The following is a 14,469-nucleotide window of genomic DNA, read 5'->3' as shown; positions in this document are numbered from 1 at the left end:
CCACCGGTGGGTCCGTAGGGTTCTAGGGGTTAAGGCAGTAAATAGACTCAAACAGCTTTTTTTGTGACACCTGTAGAAATGCTTTATGTTGCAAATAGTCGATTCTGCTAAGAGTGACAACTGCTAATTTATAGTCTCCATATTATGTTGTATTTGTTGATTGCCCAACATTTTAATTCAAGTTTCCATTTGGTTTTTTATAGGCCAGCAACTTCCTCCGAGCATTTCGTACGATCCCTGAAGCCTCTGCTCTGGGTCTGATCCTTGCTGACTCGGATGAACAAACTGGAAAAGCCAAACTGGGACGCCTGATCCAGAGCTGGAATCGCTTCATCCTTACCCAGCTGCATCAGGAGACTCAGGAGCAGGAGGGTCCGCAGGCCTACAGGGGAGCCAGCAGCAGGTCAGAGAAACTTCCAGATCGGCGCTTGAGTTGTCCGCAGCTCCGAACAAGCCAGGAAGAATAAAAGGATTGACTGTTTTTGTTTTGTTCTTTTGAACTGGTGGCAGCACTCTGGGTTCCTCTGCTGAGTCCGACATCGGGAAGCTGTTTGGTGTTGAAGTTGAGAACAGCAGTCTGTGTCGCTGTGGGAAGGAAACAGTGCGTTCCTCCCTCACATTGCTCTTCACCATGCATTATCCAGAGCAGAACTCTCAGGGTAAGTTCATGAGGTTTCTCACATCCATTCCTTAAAATGATTTTATATAAGAAGCACTGATGCCATTGTGACTCTATAGATAAAACCATAAAGGAGTATGACTTTGCTGAGATTCTGAAGAAAAGCATTTGTTTGGAGCAGAACACTCAAGCATGGTGTGAAAACTGCGAGAAGTATCAACCTACAGTGAGTTAAACCTCAGAGCTTTATCTGAACTTGCACGTCGATGCTGCAGCATTACAGCGTTTTTGTGTCACTCTGCAGGTGCAAACACGCAACATAAGGTGTCTGCCGGACGTCCTGGTCATAAACTGCGAGGTGAACAGCACTAAGGAGGCTGAGTTCTGGAAAGTTCAAGCAGAGGTGAGAAACTCTTTGTTTGCTTTGCTTTATTATTCACCTGGAAGTTTAATTTCAAAGTAGACAATGGGGGATTTTTCTTTCTTGTTTGTTCTTACAGTATGCTTACAATAAGGCCATGCAGAAAGAGGCGATGGAACCTGCAAAGCATGCTGAGCCGCCACCCATGCCTACAGAGTGGTGCTTAGAGTATGAACCCTTTGATTGATTTTAAGATATTCTTTTTTCTTGTTTTACCAGGAAAAAAAAATATTTGATAACTTCCCACAGAGAATGTTCAGTATCATTTTCGAGCAACAAAACTAAACAGATTTGGGATATCGCATAAAGCTCTTTGAACAGTTTTTGTAAAACTAGGAATAAAAAAAAACCCAGAATATGATCTTTTAAGTTTTATCTTTAAAAACACCTGCTCAAGTCCAAATATGCAAACTTAATTGAGCCTATTGATCCCTGCTGATTGACAGGACATATAGCCCCCTAGAACAGAGCTGTGAATCAGCATGAACTAAAGAAAAACATACTAAAAGAGCCAGGGGCCCAAATATAGAGCCATATTAAAAAGATTCTAAAACAAAAATGTTTGAGGGGCAGGATTGGAATTCAACAGGGTCTAAAAACAATATCATAAGCACAACAAAATGGGAAGAAACAGAGTTATCCTTTTTTGAGTGTAACTGTACAAAAATGTGATTTTAAATCAAGAATAAAACCCCAGAACTACCATTAAGACCAAAAAAACAAGTTTCTGGTAGACTTAAGTGAAGAGTATTGAGATCATGGATGATTAAATAAAAATGAGAATTAGTGATGAATCCTAATGTTTCAGTATTTGTTCAGACCATCCCAGATAAAAACATAAAGATGGCTGCCCTAAATGGTCAATATCATGCAAAAACAACTTTTTTATGACAATTTAACTTTATTCTAATGATTCCTTTTAGCAAAATCATGTCCCAATGTGATATTTCTAATGAATTCTGCTCCCTGAGCAGCAGATCAGACCCTTAGTGAAGACAGAAACGTGATCACCAGTGTCTGAAAAAGATTCAAAGTAAAACTTACATTTTCTGTCTTCCCTCCAGGTGTCCCATGGATAAAATTGTATTTTTGTGAGGGCCAGATCCATAGATATTAATTCGTCATAATGTTTATGGTCTGGTCCCATATGAATTGTTGAGCACTTCCTATTAACAAGAGCTAGTTTCAGCTTTCATTAAGCTGCAGTTATTTTTTCTACTTGCATCATTTGTGTTTTTTTTGCAGGGGGTTTCCTCTTTGCTGCACATTTATATGTATTTACGTTCATGCATTTGCAGTACGTCTGTACCTCTGAGCCACCGACCCCAACCCTCCAATAATTAATTTCATATTTTTGTTATATGTCTTATTTATGCTTCAAAATAAAAAATGATAATGAATATTGATCAATTCAATATTTATTGCATTGATCAACTGCAGCCTTCGTTCCAAAGCTGTATTGGGTCTCTGGTTTAACACTCATGGTCTCATTATGGCTCCATGTTTTTTGCAGCGGTGAGGAGATCTGCAGCATGGAGGGCTTCACCTTTGACACGCGGGCTGAGGATCTGCGGCACGTTTGGATCCCAACAACCCTAAAGATGACCATCAACAAAAGCCAGGGACTGGAGATCAGCAGCTGGTCAGAAGGGGACGAAGTAAGGAAAGGAACTGTAAACGTGGTGTTCAGATTCCTGTGAAGGCTCTAACTCTTGATTACATCTCTGACTAGATAAGTGCTGCAGAAGAAGCAGAGGGGGTTTCTCTTTATGACCTTGTGGTCACAGTGCCCCACATCCAAGACACTCGCACAGGCGGGAACCTGGTGGCACACATCAAAGTGGGTGAGACGTACCATCAAAGAAAAGAGGTGAGATAAAAGGGAAAAAAAAGCAATCTGTCCGAAACGTACAGTTCTTTATAAAAGTATTCACACCCCTATAACCTTTGTACGTTTGGATTTATGGATTTTTGTGGGAATATCTTTCATAAACCAACATTTATAGCAGTTTTATTCCCAAGCTAATGTCTAACAGATCTTTTTATGTTTTTGTGTTGCAGGGAGTCACACACCAGCAGTGGTACCTCTTTAACGATTTTCTCATCGAACCCATTGATAAGGTAGGATTTTTACCTCTCCTTTCATTCTTACGCATCTTGCTTGGTGTCTGCTTGAATGTTCTGCGTTGTTCTCCACAAAAGACGGAAGCTGCACAGTTTGATGTCAGCTGGAAGGTGCCAGCTATCCTCTATTATGCTAAAAGGAACTACCACTCTAAATATGATCTCCGCAGTAAGTTCCCGGATTTAAATCTGATTGATTAAAGCTTAAATTTGAACTCAGGATGTTGAGACTTCAACGTTCTTTGTGTTTCAGTTAAAAATCCCATAGACGCCAGCGTGCTGCTGACAGAGGCCTCGCTGGCTCGGAAACAGAGGAAAAGTCACGCCACGTTCATCCCCCTCATGGTCAGTGAAATGCCGCAGGCGGGAGACCTGGTGGGGCTGGACGCCGAGTTCGTAACTCTCAACCAGGTCAGTTCGCCTCATCAGGCCACAGTTGGGATCAACATTAGAGCAAACACTAAGCCACACATTAAAAAAGTTGAACTGCTCTCTTGTACATTTCTTGCTTTAAACGTTAAATTGTTTTATTTTACGTGAATTTATTTCACACTGCATTGTTTTCCAAATAAATATTCTACATTTTTGTGCAGCAAAACTAAACTAATAAAATTTAAAAGTGGGATTAAACTGAGAGCTCAGATGTTTACAATACCAGGGAGAAGATGTCAGGGTTACATTCCTGGACCTTCTGCTCCCACAACCAAATCACACAATTTCACAATCCCATAAAGAGACAAACATAATATGGATAAGTGGAAAACTCTGTCAATAAATGCAATATAATTAATGCTTGCCACTAGTATTCGTTACTATCTTATATTAAATAATAAGTATTAAAGATTATTGTAATTATTATCATTCTTTTTGGAGAATTCAAGGCACAAAAAAACTGTTTATTTCATGTAGTAACTGTTTCATTTGAGGTCAAAATCTTGGTTATGTAATAAAAAGCATCTTGACATCTTTTCCTTTTCCTTTGGAATAGTTTCTACAGTTCAAGGAAACTAAATATCCTAAATAAAAACCATTGCAGCTTTCTGTTCAGAAAAAGGTAGATTATATTTTAGATGAAGCCGATCCTTTTCCTGTCTTTGCATTTACACTGATGCCTTAGGATTGTATTTTTTCTACATAATAAAACTTTAATCTCAATACACGAATAAAGTATCACACAATAAATGCTGGTGATTTCTCTCCTCTGGAAGGGAATTGCACAATTAATGAGCTGAAAATCTATGTGCCTGGAACCCAATCAGTAAAATGATCTGAATGTTTTTCTGCAGGAAGAGGCAGAGCTGCGCAGTGACGGCACCAAGTCCACCATTAAACCCAGTCAGATGTCTGTAGCCAGGATCACCTGTGTGAGGGGCCAGGGCCCCAATGAGGGGGTCCCCTTCATCGATGATTATATCTCCACTCAGGAGCAGGTAAAACAGCGAGAACACCAAGATTCCCTGTGTCTATATATGTATTTCTATGCTTTGGTCTGAGTATGTCTGTGTTCCAGTCAGACAAACTAAACTTTCTTCTCCTATTTGACTCCATATCTATACTAAATCATGAAGTTTGCATGGTTTATAACTTCAAAGATTCAGCTGTGCAAAAATGATTCATGCAAAAGTGCATCAGGCAGGGATCAAAATAGGCCAATTTTCTCTCGGTCGGTTCTGATCGGTGATCACAGATAAATTGAACCTGTTAAAACAAAAACAAACTCCCATGTCGCGTCCAGTGTTCCTCCATGAACTTTTTTTAAGCAATATGGTTCTGGCGTCATACACAGTCTCACTGAGTCGTTCTCCAGTCTCACGTCTACCAGCCATGAATGTACGTACCTCCACAGCCTATCCCCTCCCTGCTCAGAGAGCCCAGTTTAGCATAAGAGTAAAATAGTGGAGAGCCTTTATGCTAGGATGGGGTTGTAAAGCGAAGAGAGGTTGTTCTACAGACATTGCTCAACAGCCCCACCTACTGGTGAAGTTTCACTTTAAATTTTTTAAAGGTATGCTAAAGATTTTCAGAAAAATTATAATTTAATTTAAGCATCTGGATTCAAAACTATTGGTTATTCCTCATGTTTGTTCCGTCCAATCATTGAAATGAACTTTTACAGAAGCTAATTTTAACATGTTTAGGTCCTTATAGAGGAGGCGTTCAATCTGCCAAAATTAAAAATCTGACAAAGCTCTTAACATCAGATTTGAGGGGCTGACGAGGAAGATTTACCTTGTTTAGGCTAAAGGGTTTTTGCACTAATTTCCACTTAAAGATGAACACCAAAATAACTCCACAGTCACACACAGTGCTGGACAGACTGGGCTTTGGCAGCTCTGGCCTGATCTGTGCATCTTAAATGAAAATAATCTGATAATGCTAAACCTGATCGTTTATTTTTCAGGTTGTTGACTATTTGACTCAGTATTCTGGCATCAAACCAGGAGATCTGGATGCTAAGATCTCCTCCAAGCATTTGACCACGCTGAAGTCTACGTACCTAAAGCTACGTTTCCTCATCGACACTGGAGTCCGCTTTGTGGGTCATGGTCTACAGAAGGACTTCCGGGTCATAAATCTCCTGGTAGGTTTCTATATTTAATTAGTTCCCGTTGCATCAGATTCAGTAACGTCGCGTTTTCCTGTGTCACAGCCCTGTATTTGTGCTTTTTCTAAGGTCCCAAAGGATCAAGTCATCGACACGGTCTACCTGTTCCATCTGCCCCGCAAGAGAATGATTTCATTGAGATTCCTGGCTTGGTATTTTCTAGGTAAGCCAAGACAAAAAAGACGTTTATATTTTAAAGTAATTATTCCTCCATGTCCTAATAGATGCTAAGTGTTTTCTATAGATCTTTCAGGCCTAATAATTAAAATGATCCTCATTTAAAAACAAGTCATACTGTTATTATTTAACAATAAATACAGAGAAAATGATTTCTTAATGAATCACATGAGGCACATTTTGTAAACAAATACCAAACATCTCAGTAGCTGGATAAGGTTTAGATGCCTTATATCTTTATTTTAAACATTAGCTCATATATAAAATTTTGCTCTGGTAAAATTTTTACAGTATTTGAAGTCTAAATGTTGGTCCTGTTCAAATGTTATGGAGAGAGTTGCTTAAAAATGGATGCTCCCAGAGCTCCAATACTGCTAGTCTTAGATGTCTCCCTTTTCTGACATACTTGACTCAAATGGCAGAGTTTCCTCATCGGTCTTGATTTATTCAGCTCTGCTGAGGCCTGGCGTGATTCCGATGTGTCGGAGTAAGTCTGCATCTAAAGGTTGCAGGCTAGTGACCATGGAAGACTGGACATGTACACCTCTTCAATAAACGACGAGTTAATTTGGTTCCAGTTATCGTTTCAAGGAAAGAACATGTTTTGTAAAAGGGAATTTGTTTCCTCAGGGTTTATTTTTATTCAAAATTTTATTTCCTTTTTTTTAGATTTTATTTTTTCTATTTTTATAAAAAATTAAATCTATTTCTGAAATTTTTTAGAGATAATAAATTTATAGTTTTCCGTTTTCCTGATCTCCTTCTCTTCCCTTATTGAGGTGGCCTTTCCTCTGGAGTCTGGAGCAAAGACGTATTTCTGTTGTTCTGAATGAACGTTAGCAACAACTTTTCTATTGGTTAATCTGGGCTTTTGCATTGGAAAGAAGGAGAAGAGAATGTAATCTGTAAATTAAAGAAGAATGCAATTTGCACAACTCAATCTGAAATAGAAATTTAAAAAAACTAAGAAAAAGAAAATAAAAATAATAAATGTCCTGCCTTGTTTTGCTTTTAGCCCTGGGAATTGATGTCCCAACAGATTTGCTTTCAGATGTAGACTAGTTGTTGCCATTAGGTTCCTCTTGGTTTTATTGCACGAAGCTTTATTTGATTTGGGATTAAGGGATTAAAATGATATGCAATGGAAATGTTGGTAATAAAGGGAGAGGGGATTATAATTAAGAAGAGAGGAAAAAAAGAGATGGAAAATAAAAAGAGAAAAAAAACAGAGAGGGAAAGAAAATANGAGATGGAAAATAAAAAGAGAAAAAAAACAGAGAGGGAAAGAAAATAGAAAACAAAATGACAAAAAAAAAGCACACTATCCACAAGAAGAGGGAGTATCCCTAAGACTCCCAGTCAGTACATGTATAAAGCAAACCCTGTAATAATTATTCAGTATTATTCAGTGTTGTATGTAAAAAATATATATAAAATATAAGGTTTGAAAAAATTTACATTTCAAAAGATAAAAAAGTGAAACAATAAAATCAGAGATTGATTAAGAACTTTTTCAAAGTTTCATGTCTGGATTGCATTTTCAAATTTCTATTTACAACACGAGTTCTTTGCTTGGAGCAATAATGTAACATATTTCAGTCCACAATAAGCCAATAATAATAAAGCAACGTCATATAGTTCAGTACATCTTATCGGACTTACCGTTAGATGTTGATGGTCTGCAGGAACCGTAGATATCCATAATAAAAGCTAGATGTCTTATAGCGCCCATCTTGTCACAGGGAGGCTTGATGTAAGATGAGTTATCATCACAAACACAAATACTCTCATCTCTCAATGTTGTCAAACTTACAAACGGTTTGGTTTCTTGCAAACGTTACCAATGTGGCTGTAATTCTGGATGCTTCAACAAGTTAAAATTGCAGATTTTCTTTTCAAAAAATGACTTAATCACGCAGTATAGCCAAGCTTCACGACTGATGACAGATTTTATGACAACCAATCTTTTGTCTTAATTACAATCTTGCAAAAAGGTGTTTTTAGTTATTTTATTATAAGAGTAATATTAATATTATAAAAGTATAAGAAAAGAGTGCGTATACTTTGACCTAAAGGTGGCTTAAAGTGGGTTTGTTGCCAAACAGAGCAAAGGAGAGTTGAAGCTAGTAGTCATACTGTAGTTGTCCTACAGTCTTTACAGTCAAGTCTTCTTCCAATGGGCTGTGGAAAAGGAAACTTTTAAGGTCCTGAAACCCTGAAATTAAACTTCTACTATGTGCTCATGATTAGTGCAAAGAGAATTCAAAATAAAATTGCAATATTGGTTAAAAATAATTTGAATTTTAGTAAAATCATTGAGCCCTTGTATTGTGATTATTTTGTATGTATAAATGCACACATATATTTAAGTTTTTTATACAAAGTTTATTTTTTAATAAAATATATTTACACAACAGATCTATATACACTATATATATACATCAGATATCTTTATAAATACACATGCATGTATGTGTATTTATAAAATAAAATGAATAATTCACTGTACACAGAAATGGGTAAGGCAAGGCCAATTTATTTGTATAGCACAATTCAGTACAAAGACAATGCAAAGTGCTTTACATGATTAAAATATAGGAAAATAAAACAGAATCAAAGCAAGTAGGAAAGAAAAAAAATAAAATAAAAAATGCAGAAACAAAAAAAGAACATTAAAAACAGTTTGACTAAAGAAAATAAAAAAGTTGAACTAATGATGTTTCAGTTGAACTGTTTAACTAGAACAGTCGAAGGCAATCCTAAACAAATGTGTTTTTAGTCTTGATTTAAAGGAACTCAGGCTTTCCGCACTTTTACAGTTTCCTGGAAGTTTGTTCCAGATAAGTGGAGCATAGGAACTAAATGCTGCTTCTCCATGTTTAGTTCTGGTTCTAGGTATGCAGAGCAGGCTGGAGCCAGAAGACCTGAGAGGTCTGGAGGGTTGATACACTGATAGCAAGTCTGTGATGTATTTAGGTGCTAAGCCATTCAGAGATTTATAGACTAACAGAAGTATTTTCTCTGAGATACAGGGAGCCAGTGAGGACACGGTCAGCAGTTTAAAACAAACCAAGGCATCCAAATAAAAACTTTTATCTAATGTTGCCATAATATTTTCGTGCCAGCCACCTGCACTGCCATCAACCTTCACTGGCCAGCAGCACAGACGTGACCTCTAGTCTTTATCATGGATATCTGTGTAAGACACCAAATGGTCTTGGCAGCTCCAGAACCAACTGCCTAGAAACCTGAAATTATTATTTTTTTTTTATGTTCTTACTTTTTTCCTTTTATCTTCATTCCTAATGCCTTATGTATAAAGATAAACCTCCCTTGCATCTGAAACACAGCTTAACCTCTTCATCTTACCCTCCCCCGCCTTCCTGGAATATCCAGCCTGAGGATCAATAACAAGAAATCTGGGATGCTGCCATGGGAATTGTGATGACTGGTCATTCCAGATTGTTGTCTTTTCTGTGTCGATAGATCTCAACATTCAGGGGGAAACCCACGACAGCATAGAGGACGCACGCACTGCCCTGCAGCTTTACAGGAAGTACCTGGAGCTCAGTCGCGGAGGTGGAAGCGACGAAGTAAGGAAGGTTCTGAAGGGACTCTACGAAAAAGGCCGCCAGCTGGACTGGAAAGTCCCAGATTCAGATACTGGAGATGGTCAAGGTAGAACAGCACAGCACATAATATCTCAGTGCATCAGTGTGAGATGAGAAGTCGGATTAGCTGTGAGGCCTTTTTACGAGAAGTCTGGACTGAATCCGTTTCCTTCCTTCAACAGGCGCTGCTGTGTTTCCTGCTGTGATGGGGCTGTGACCTGCTGGATGTGTTGTTTTCGATCCACTCATTTGATACTCATTTGCATTTCTATTTGCATTATGTACAGAGGTATTGTAGTTTTGTACAGTCTACCTCAGCAGGAGATGCTGAATCAGTGACCAAACAGTTTCACTCATTCAAATTTTGTATTTCAAAATAAAAGTTTTAAGTTAAATAAATTGACTTTGTTATATCTGTTTCAGATATTTTTCTTTCAAAGCTGATGGTTAATTAGTTGGTAACTTAAATATAATTCATTTACCAAGACAACTGTGATCATATTTGGTCATTTATTACAGGTAGCTTGAAACCTAACATACCTGACAAATTAAATTAAAAATCTTAATCGATCCTCTGTCAAAAAAAACATTTAGTTGCTTTATAAAGCTAAGACACAAATTCGTGACTATCCTGCTTCAAAAAATTCCTTTATTTCACCACCATGTTTTTTTTACTTGAATCAAATGGTAAAATTTTGAGTCCTGACTTGAATTGGATAGATAATCTGTGGTGGAATGGAATAATAATAATTGAAGTTTATAGATCTCACATTGGAGAAATGTACCTCTGCATTTGACCCATCACCTTGGGGATGCAGTGGGCTGCCATTGTGTGGGGCCCAGGGTTAAGCGTTTTGCTCATGAACCCAAATCGGATACTTGTAACCTTCTCAGAGCACAAGCGCACTGCTCTATCCACTAGGCCAAGAGTCCCGTTTAAAATAATTTAACTTTATTGACCTCAAAGTGGAAAAACGTACCTCTGAATTTAACCCAGTCTCTTGGGGAGCAGTGGGCTGCCATCGTCTGGCGCCTGGGAAGCAATCGAAGGGGGGAAGGGTCTTGCCCAGAGACCCAGAGTGGGGCTCAAACTCAGAACCTCAAGATTCCAAGCTCTATGTCCTAACCACTAGGCTGCCACTCCCCACTAGTCAAAAATCATCAAAAGTCGAGGGAAAAGAAGCAGAAAGTTGGAAAAAGGTCTTAATATTGTTTCTATAAAATGTTAATAGAATAGAAACATTTTCTTTCTAAAGGATTACTCCATTCTAATAAAACTACTCACATGGTTTTATTTCCAATTAGAAATTAGGAAAACAGCTTTGGCTAAGGTCAATTTAAAGGGAACCTATCATATCTTACCATTTAGGACAGTTCTATGGTTTATAACATTTGAATTTATTTGCACAAAATTAGATAGGAGCAGAAGTTTCAGGTTGAACTGCTTTCGGGTTCTGCCTCAGCAAGTTTACATGGAAAAAGTGTGTCGATGAATCTTAAAGTAGAGCTTATAAAGGTATCTCCTCTTATCTGGTGCCATTTTAGGAAAGTTGTTTGATTTCTCTTAGAATTTTACAACAGTAAGAAGTTATTCACAAATCAGCTCTTAAAGTGGAAAAAAATCACGAGAAGGGTCTGAAGAGGAAAAGCTGAAGGAATCAGTTTTCTTCGTTTTAATGGAACTTGGATTCCTCCTGACGTTTTAATTATGAAACCCTAATTATGCAGAAAGTTGGCCTGCTTGATCAGCCACAGCTGAAATGTAACCCTGGCTCATTTATTGACGCCAGTTTAGTCCAAAGCCTCCTATTCTTGCCTCGCGTTTAAACTGTCCATCGAATTGTTTAATAAGGTCGCCATCTGCTGGCCGTTTACGGTATTGCACATTTTCAAGCAATTAAGCGGCTGCCCTGATTTTATTTATTTATTTTATATATATATATATATATATATATCTATATAAATATATAAATCTTAATCTGATACCTTTTACAACCTTAAAGTAAATTTTAAATGACCTTTTAATATTAAAGCCGTTCACATGTTGCAACAAATTACTAAATCCAAGATTCAATTTATAGGGAAAATTCCTGTTCTTTAATCCATGTTGATATGAAAAATATATATTTTTCTAAAGAACAAATTTAGAATTAAAGCCAGTGAAAAAAATTACATAGACTAATACTCATGAAAATACGTTTAGAAATAAATGTAATTAACTTTGAACCACTGGGTAACTTGATAAAGATTGCACATAAACTTCCTGTGGTTGTTTTTGTTTGATAGTTTTAAACCAGGGTCAACCCACCAGCACAGAAGGTTGAAGATCAAAGCTGGATTTAATTACCACATTTTTATTTACAAAAATGTTCATATTTATTTTTAATCAAACCATTCTTTATGCATTTTCTTCAATATCATACTAGATAGGAACAAACATGACTTTAAATTTACTGAAGTTTCTTATAGGAAACAAGATTTACCAAAATCTTTTCTTATGGCTGAGATTAAAGTGTTAATTTGGTTTTTAAATTCAAACCATTAAACCATAAAGATTTATTGGCCTAAAGAAAAGTTTTAAATTCACTGTTTTATGCAAACTATTTTTTAAAAAGGTAATAAAATAAAATTATTTGATTTTTTAAAATTTTTTTAAGATTACTAAAAGGTTAACTTTTATCAACTTTAACCCAAAATCTCTAATAAAAAACAAAGCAGACAAATAAAGCTACATCATCACAGATTTGCAACGTTCTTTTGTGTGAATCAAAACTCAAAGATACAAGGTTGGTATTGCAAACAGTTTTATTTGTAGTAAATGAAAAGTGTGCCATTCAGTGAGAGGGAGAAAGACGGGGCTGGGCTTGATGTCTTTGGTCCATACTCTGGTGGAGAAAATGTCGGAGTCAGAGGAGGAAGGGACAAGAAAAGGCACTTGAGTTTACAGTTGGAAGAATGAGCAAACCAGATGTTTTAACTTCAAATATGTCTAGTATGAATATCACATACGAAATGCCCTTTTTGAGCACAGAATCATATAGCTACATACATGTATATACAGGAAAGAATCAGAACTAAAGTAGGGTAGAAAGAAAAACAAGTATAAGCGTTGAATTTATTAACTTTTGGGTTTTGCATTTTAACCATTTCGGTTGCAAAAACCCAACATCTCTGGAGCTTGGAATGTCAAACAAAAACAGATGTGGATGAAGGTGTCGGGGAAGCGGACAGAATCCAGCGTTTTTCAGGTTATCTGCCAGAGTGAGGGAGGACTGGAGGTTAATGTCTCCTGCAGTTAGATTCAGTCCACAGTGCAGCTTGTTCTCAGGAGAGGAGGAGTCCTAACATTAGGTCCAGTCTCCTTAAATACGCAGACAAAACAAATGAACCTCTATGAGCGAAAAACCTGGAAACACCTCTGAGGCTCCGACATTAACAGGCTCAAGCTTCTTACCACTCCAAGCAAAAACTTCAATATTGGTGTAAACATGCAGCAAACGAAGGTTTGAGATAATTCACAAGCTTTGAAGGATTTTTCTTAATTTCTTTTAGTCTGCTCAGAGTGGTTCCATGGAAACTGCTCAGTGATTGGATGTTCATGGAAGCTGAAGCAAAGCATTTAAAATATTCAGCTAGCATCACCACCGACCTGCAGCTCAAAGGGATGCGGTACCAAAGGGGGCGCAAATCTGTTTAAGACAGCAACATCTGAGCAAAGCAGATAGCAACCAGAATCTAATATCTGGTCATAAGAGAACTGTTTGCTCACAATACCTTCATATATGCCCTAAAATCTGATGAGAAAGCCAACAATCACTCCCAAAAACACTGAACTACTTTCAGTCAAGCCTAATCACCATTTATTTATTCCCAAAGCCTCTCTTCACTATTTTCTCCACAATAATCACTAATTTAACTAGTAACATTTTTTTTCTTCTTAAACTCAAAACTATGAAAAAAAAAAAAAAAAAAATATATCATTTATGATGGAAAAATTAGGGAAGACACACAAACACAAAAAAAAAGATTTAAAGATGAACTTTTTCCTTCCCACTGGAAGGAAGACGGCTGATAAAGAAACGTCATGAAGCAATAAAGTAACACGTCCGGTTTTCCACTGCGGCTCTGTAGCTCGTATGTACATAACTACAACATAAAGGGTAACGTATCACCGGCGGGGTCCCGTTCTTGTATGAAGAGCCCACTTCCAGAAAAACGGGCAGAAACGGGTCGTGACGGAGGATTTAGCGATGAGGTATTCACCAGCGTTTTGTTCTAAAACTGGACACAAAGAGGAAATGGAACCTCAAAAAGCAGCTTGAAGCGACTACTTGGCAGGCATGAAAAGAAATGAACACCCACCTGTTCCACTCGATAACTCTATGAGAACCTTACTTTAATGGTCGGGAGATGGAGAAAAAATGAAGATGAGCAGTTATGATGGAGAGGCGCGTCTGTAAAAAGGCAAATGTGAAGTCCGTGACTAAAGGCAAGAAAGACATTACAATGCCACTGGTGTGCATATAAGAAAAAAACAAAACAAAGCAAGGAACTGAGCGGGGGGGAGAATACCCAGCTGAAAAGAAAGTGCTGGGAATTATGGAGCAGCAAAGGAGCTTCCTTTATGTTTACAGGGGAAAAAAAAAAAAAAAAAAAAGCTAATGAGCCCTCGTAGTTTGAAAACAAGCGGCCTGAAGGATAAAGAAAGTTTGCTTAAGGTGAAAATTTTACGGTATAGTTTAAGACTTCTGGAAAATATTCCGACAACCTCAGGAGGAGCAGAGCAAAAACATGAACTTCTGTTTATGGTAAATATAAAGCTGTTTTTTAGCTTTAAAAACTGAGGCGTTGAGCAACGTTCATTAAAGTCTTTGCTGAACAAAGGTGACATGCTGATAGAAAGAGGCGCTTC

The 14,469-nt window shown here is 37.4% G+C and overlaps 1 protein-coding gene across 1 annotated transcript in view; it reads left to right on the top strand.

The window, feature by feature from the left end:
* The window catches only part of pan2 (PAN2 poly(A) specific ribonuclease subunit), an 18,891-nt gene extending 8,946 nt beyond the window's left edge, over positions 1 to 9,945 (top strand). The window contains exons 12-26 of the mRNA XM_015381136.1: positions 204 to 403; positions 511 to 659; positions 739 to 845; positions 924 to 1,022; positions 1,120 to 1,208; positions 2,554 to 2,698; positions 2,773 to 2,910; positions 3,102 to 3,161; positions 3,243 to 3,333; positions 3,418 to 3,575; positions 4,451 to 4,594; positions 5,566 to 5,745; positions 5,839 to 5,932; positions 9,433 to 9,624; positions 9,740 to 9,945. Of these exons, the coding sequence (XP_015236622.1) occupies positions 204 to 403; positions 511 to 659; positions 739 to 845; positions 924 to 1,022; positions 1,120 to 1,208; positions 2,554 to 2,698; positions 2,773 to 2,910; positions 3,102 to 3,161; positions 3,243 to 3,333; positions 3,418 to 3,575; positions 4,451 to 4,594; positions 5,566 to 5,745; positions 5,839 to 5,932; positions 9,433 to 9,624; positions 9,740 to 9,774 (1,881 nt within the window). The 3' untranslated portion in view covers positions 9,775 to 9,945. The remainder of the gene's footprint in view (positions 1 to 203; positions 404 to 510; positions 660 to 738; positions 846 to 923; positions 1,023 to 1,119; positions 1,209 to 2,553; positions 2,699 to 2,772; positions 2,911 to 3,101; positions 3,162 to 3,242; positions 3,334 to 3,417; positions 3,576 to 4,450; positions 4,595 to 5,565; positions 5,746 to 5,838; positions 5,933 to 9,432; positions 9,625 to 9,739) is intronic.
* The last annotated feature ends 4,524 nt before the right edge of the window (positions 9,946 to 14,469 follow it).

This window comes from Cyprinodon variegatus, unplaced genomic scaffold (genome assembly GCF_000732505.1).
Source record: "Cyprinodon variegatus isolate N-32 unplaced genomic scaffold, C_variegatus-1.0 Scaffold228, whole genome shotgun sequence".
Classification (NCBI taxonomy): Eukaryota; Metazoa; Chordata; class Actinopteri; order Cyprinodontiformes; family Cyprinodontidae; genus Cyprinodon; species Cyprinodon variegatus.
This window is presented reverse-complemented; position numbering and strand designations above follow the sequence as displayed.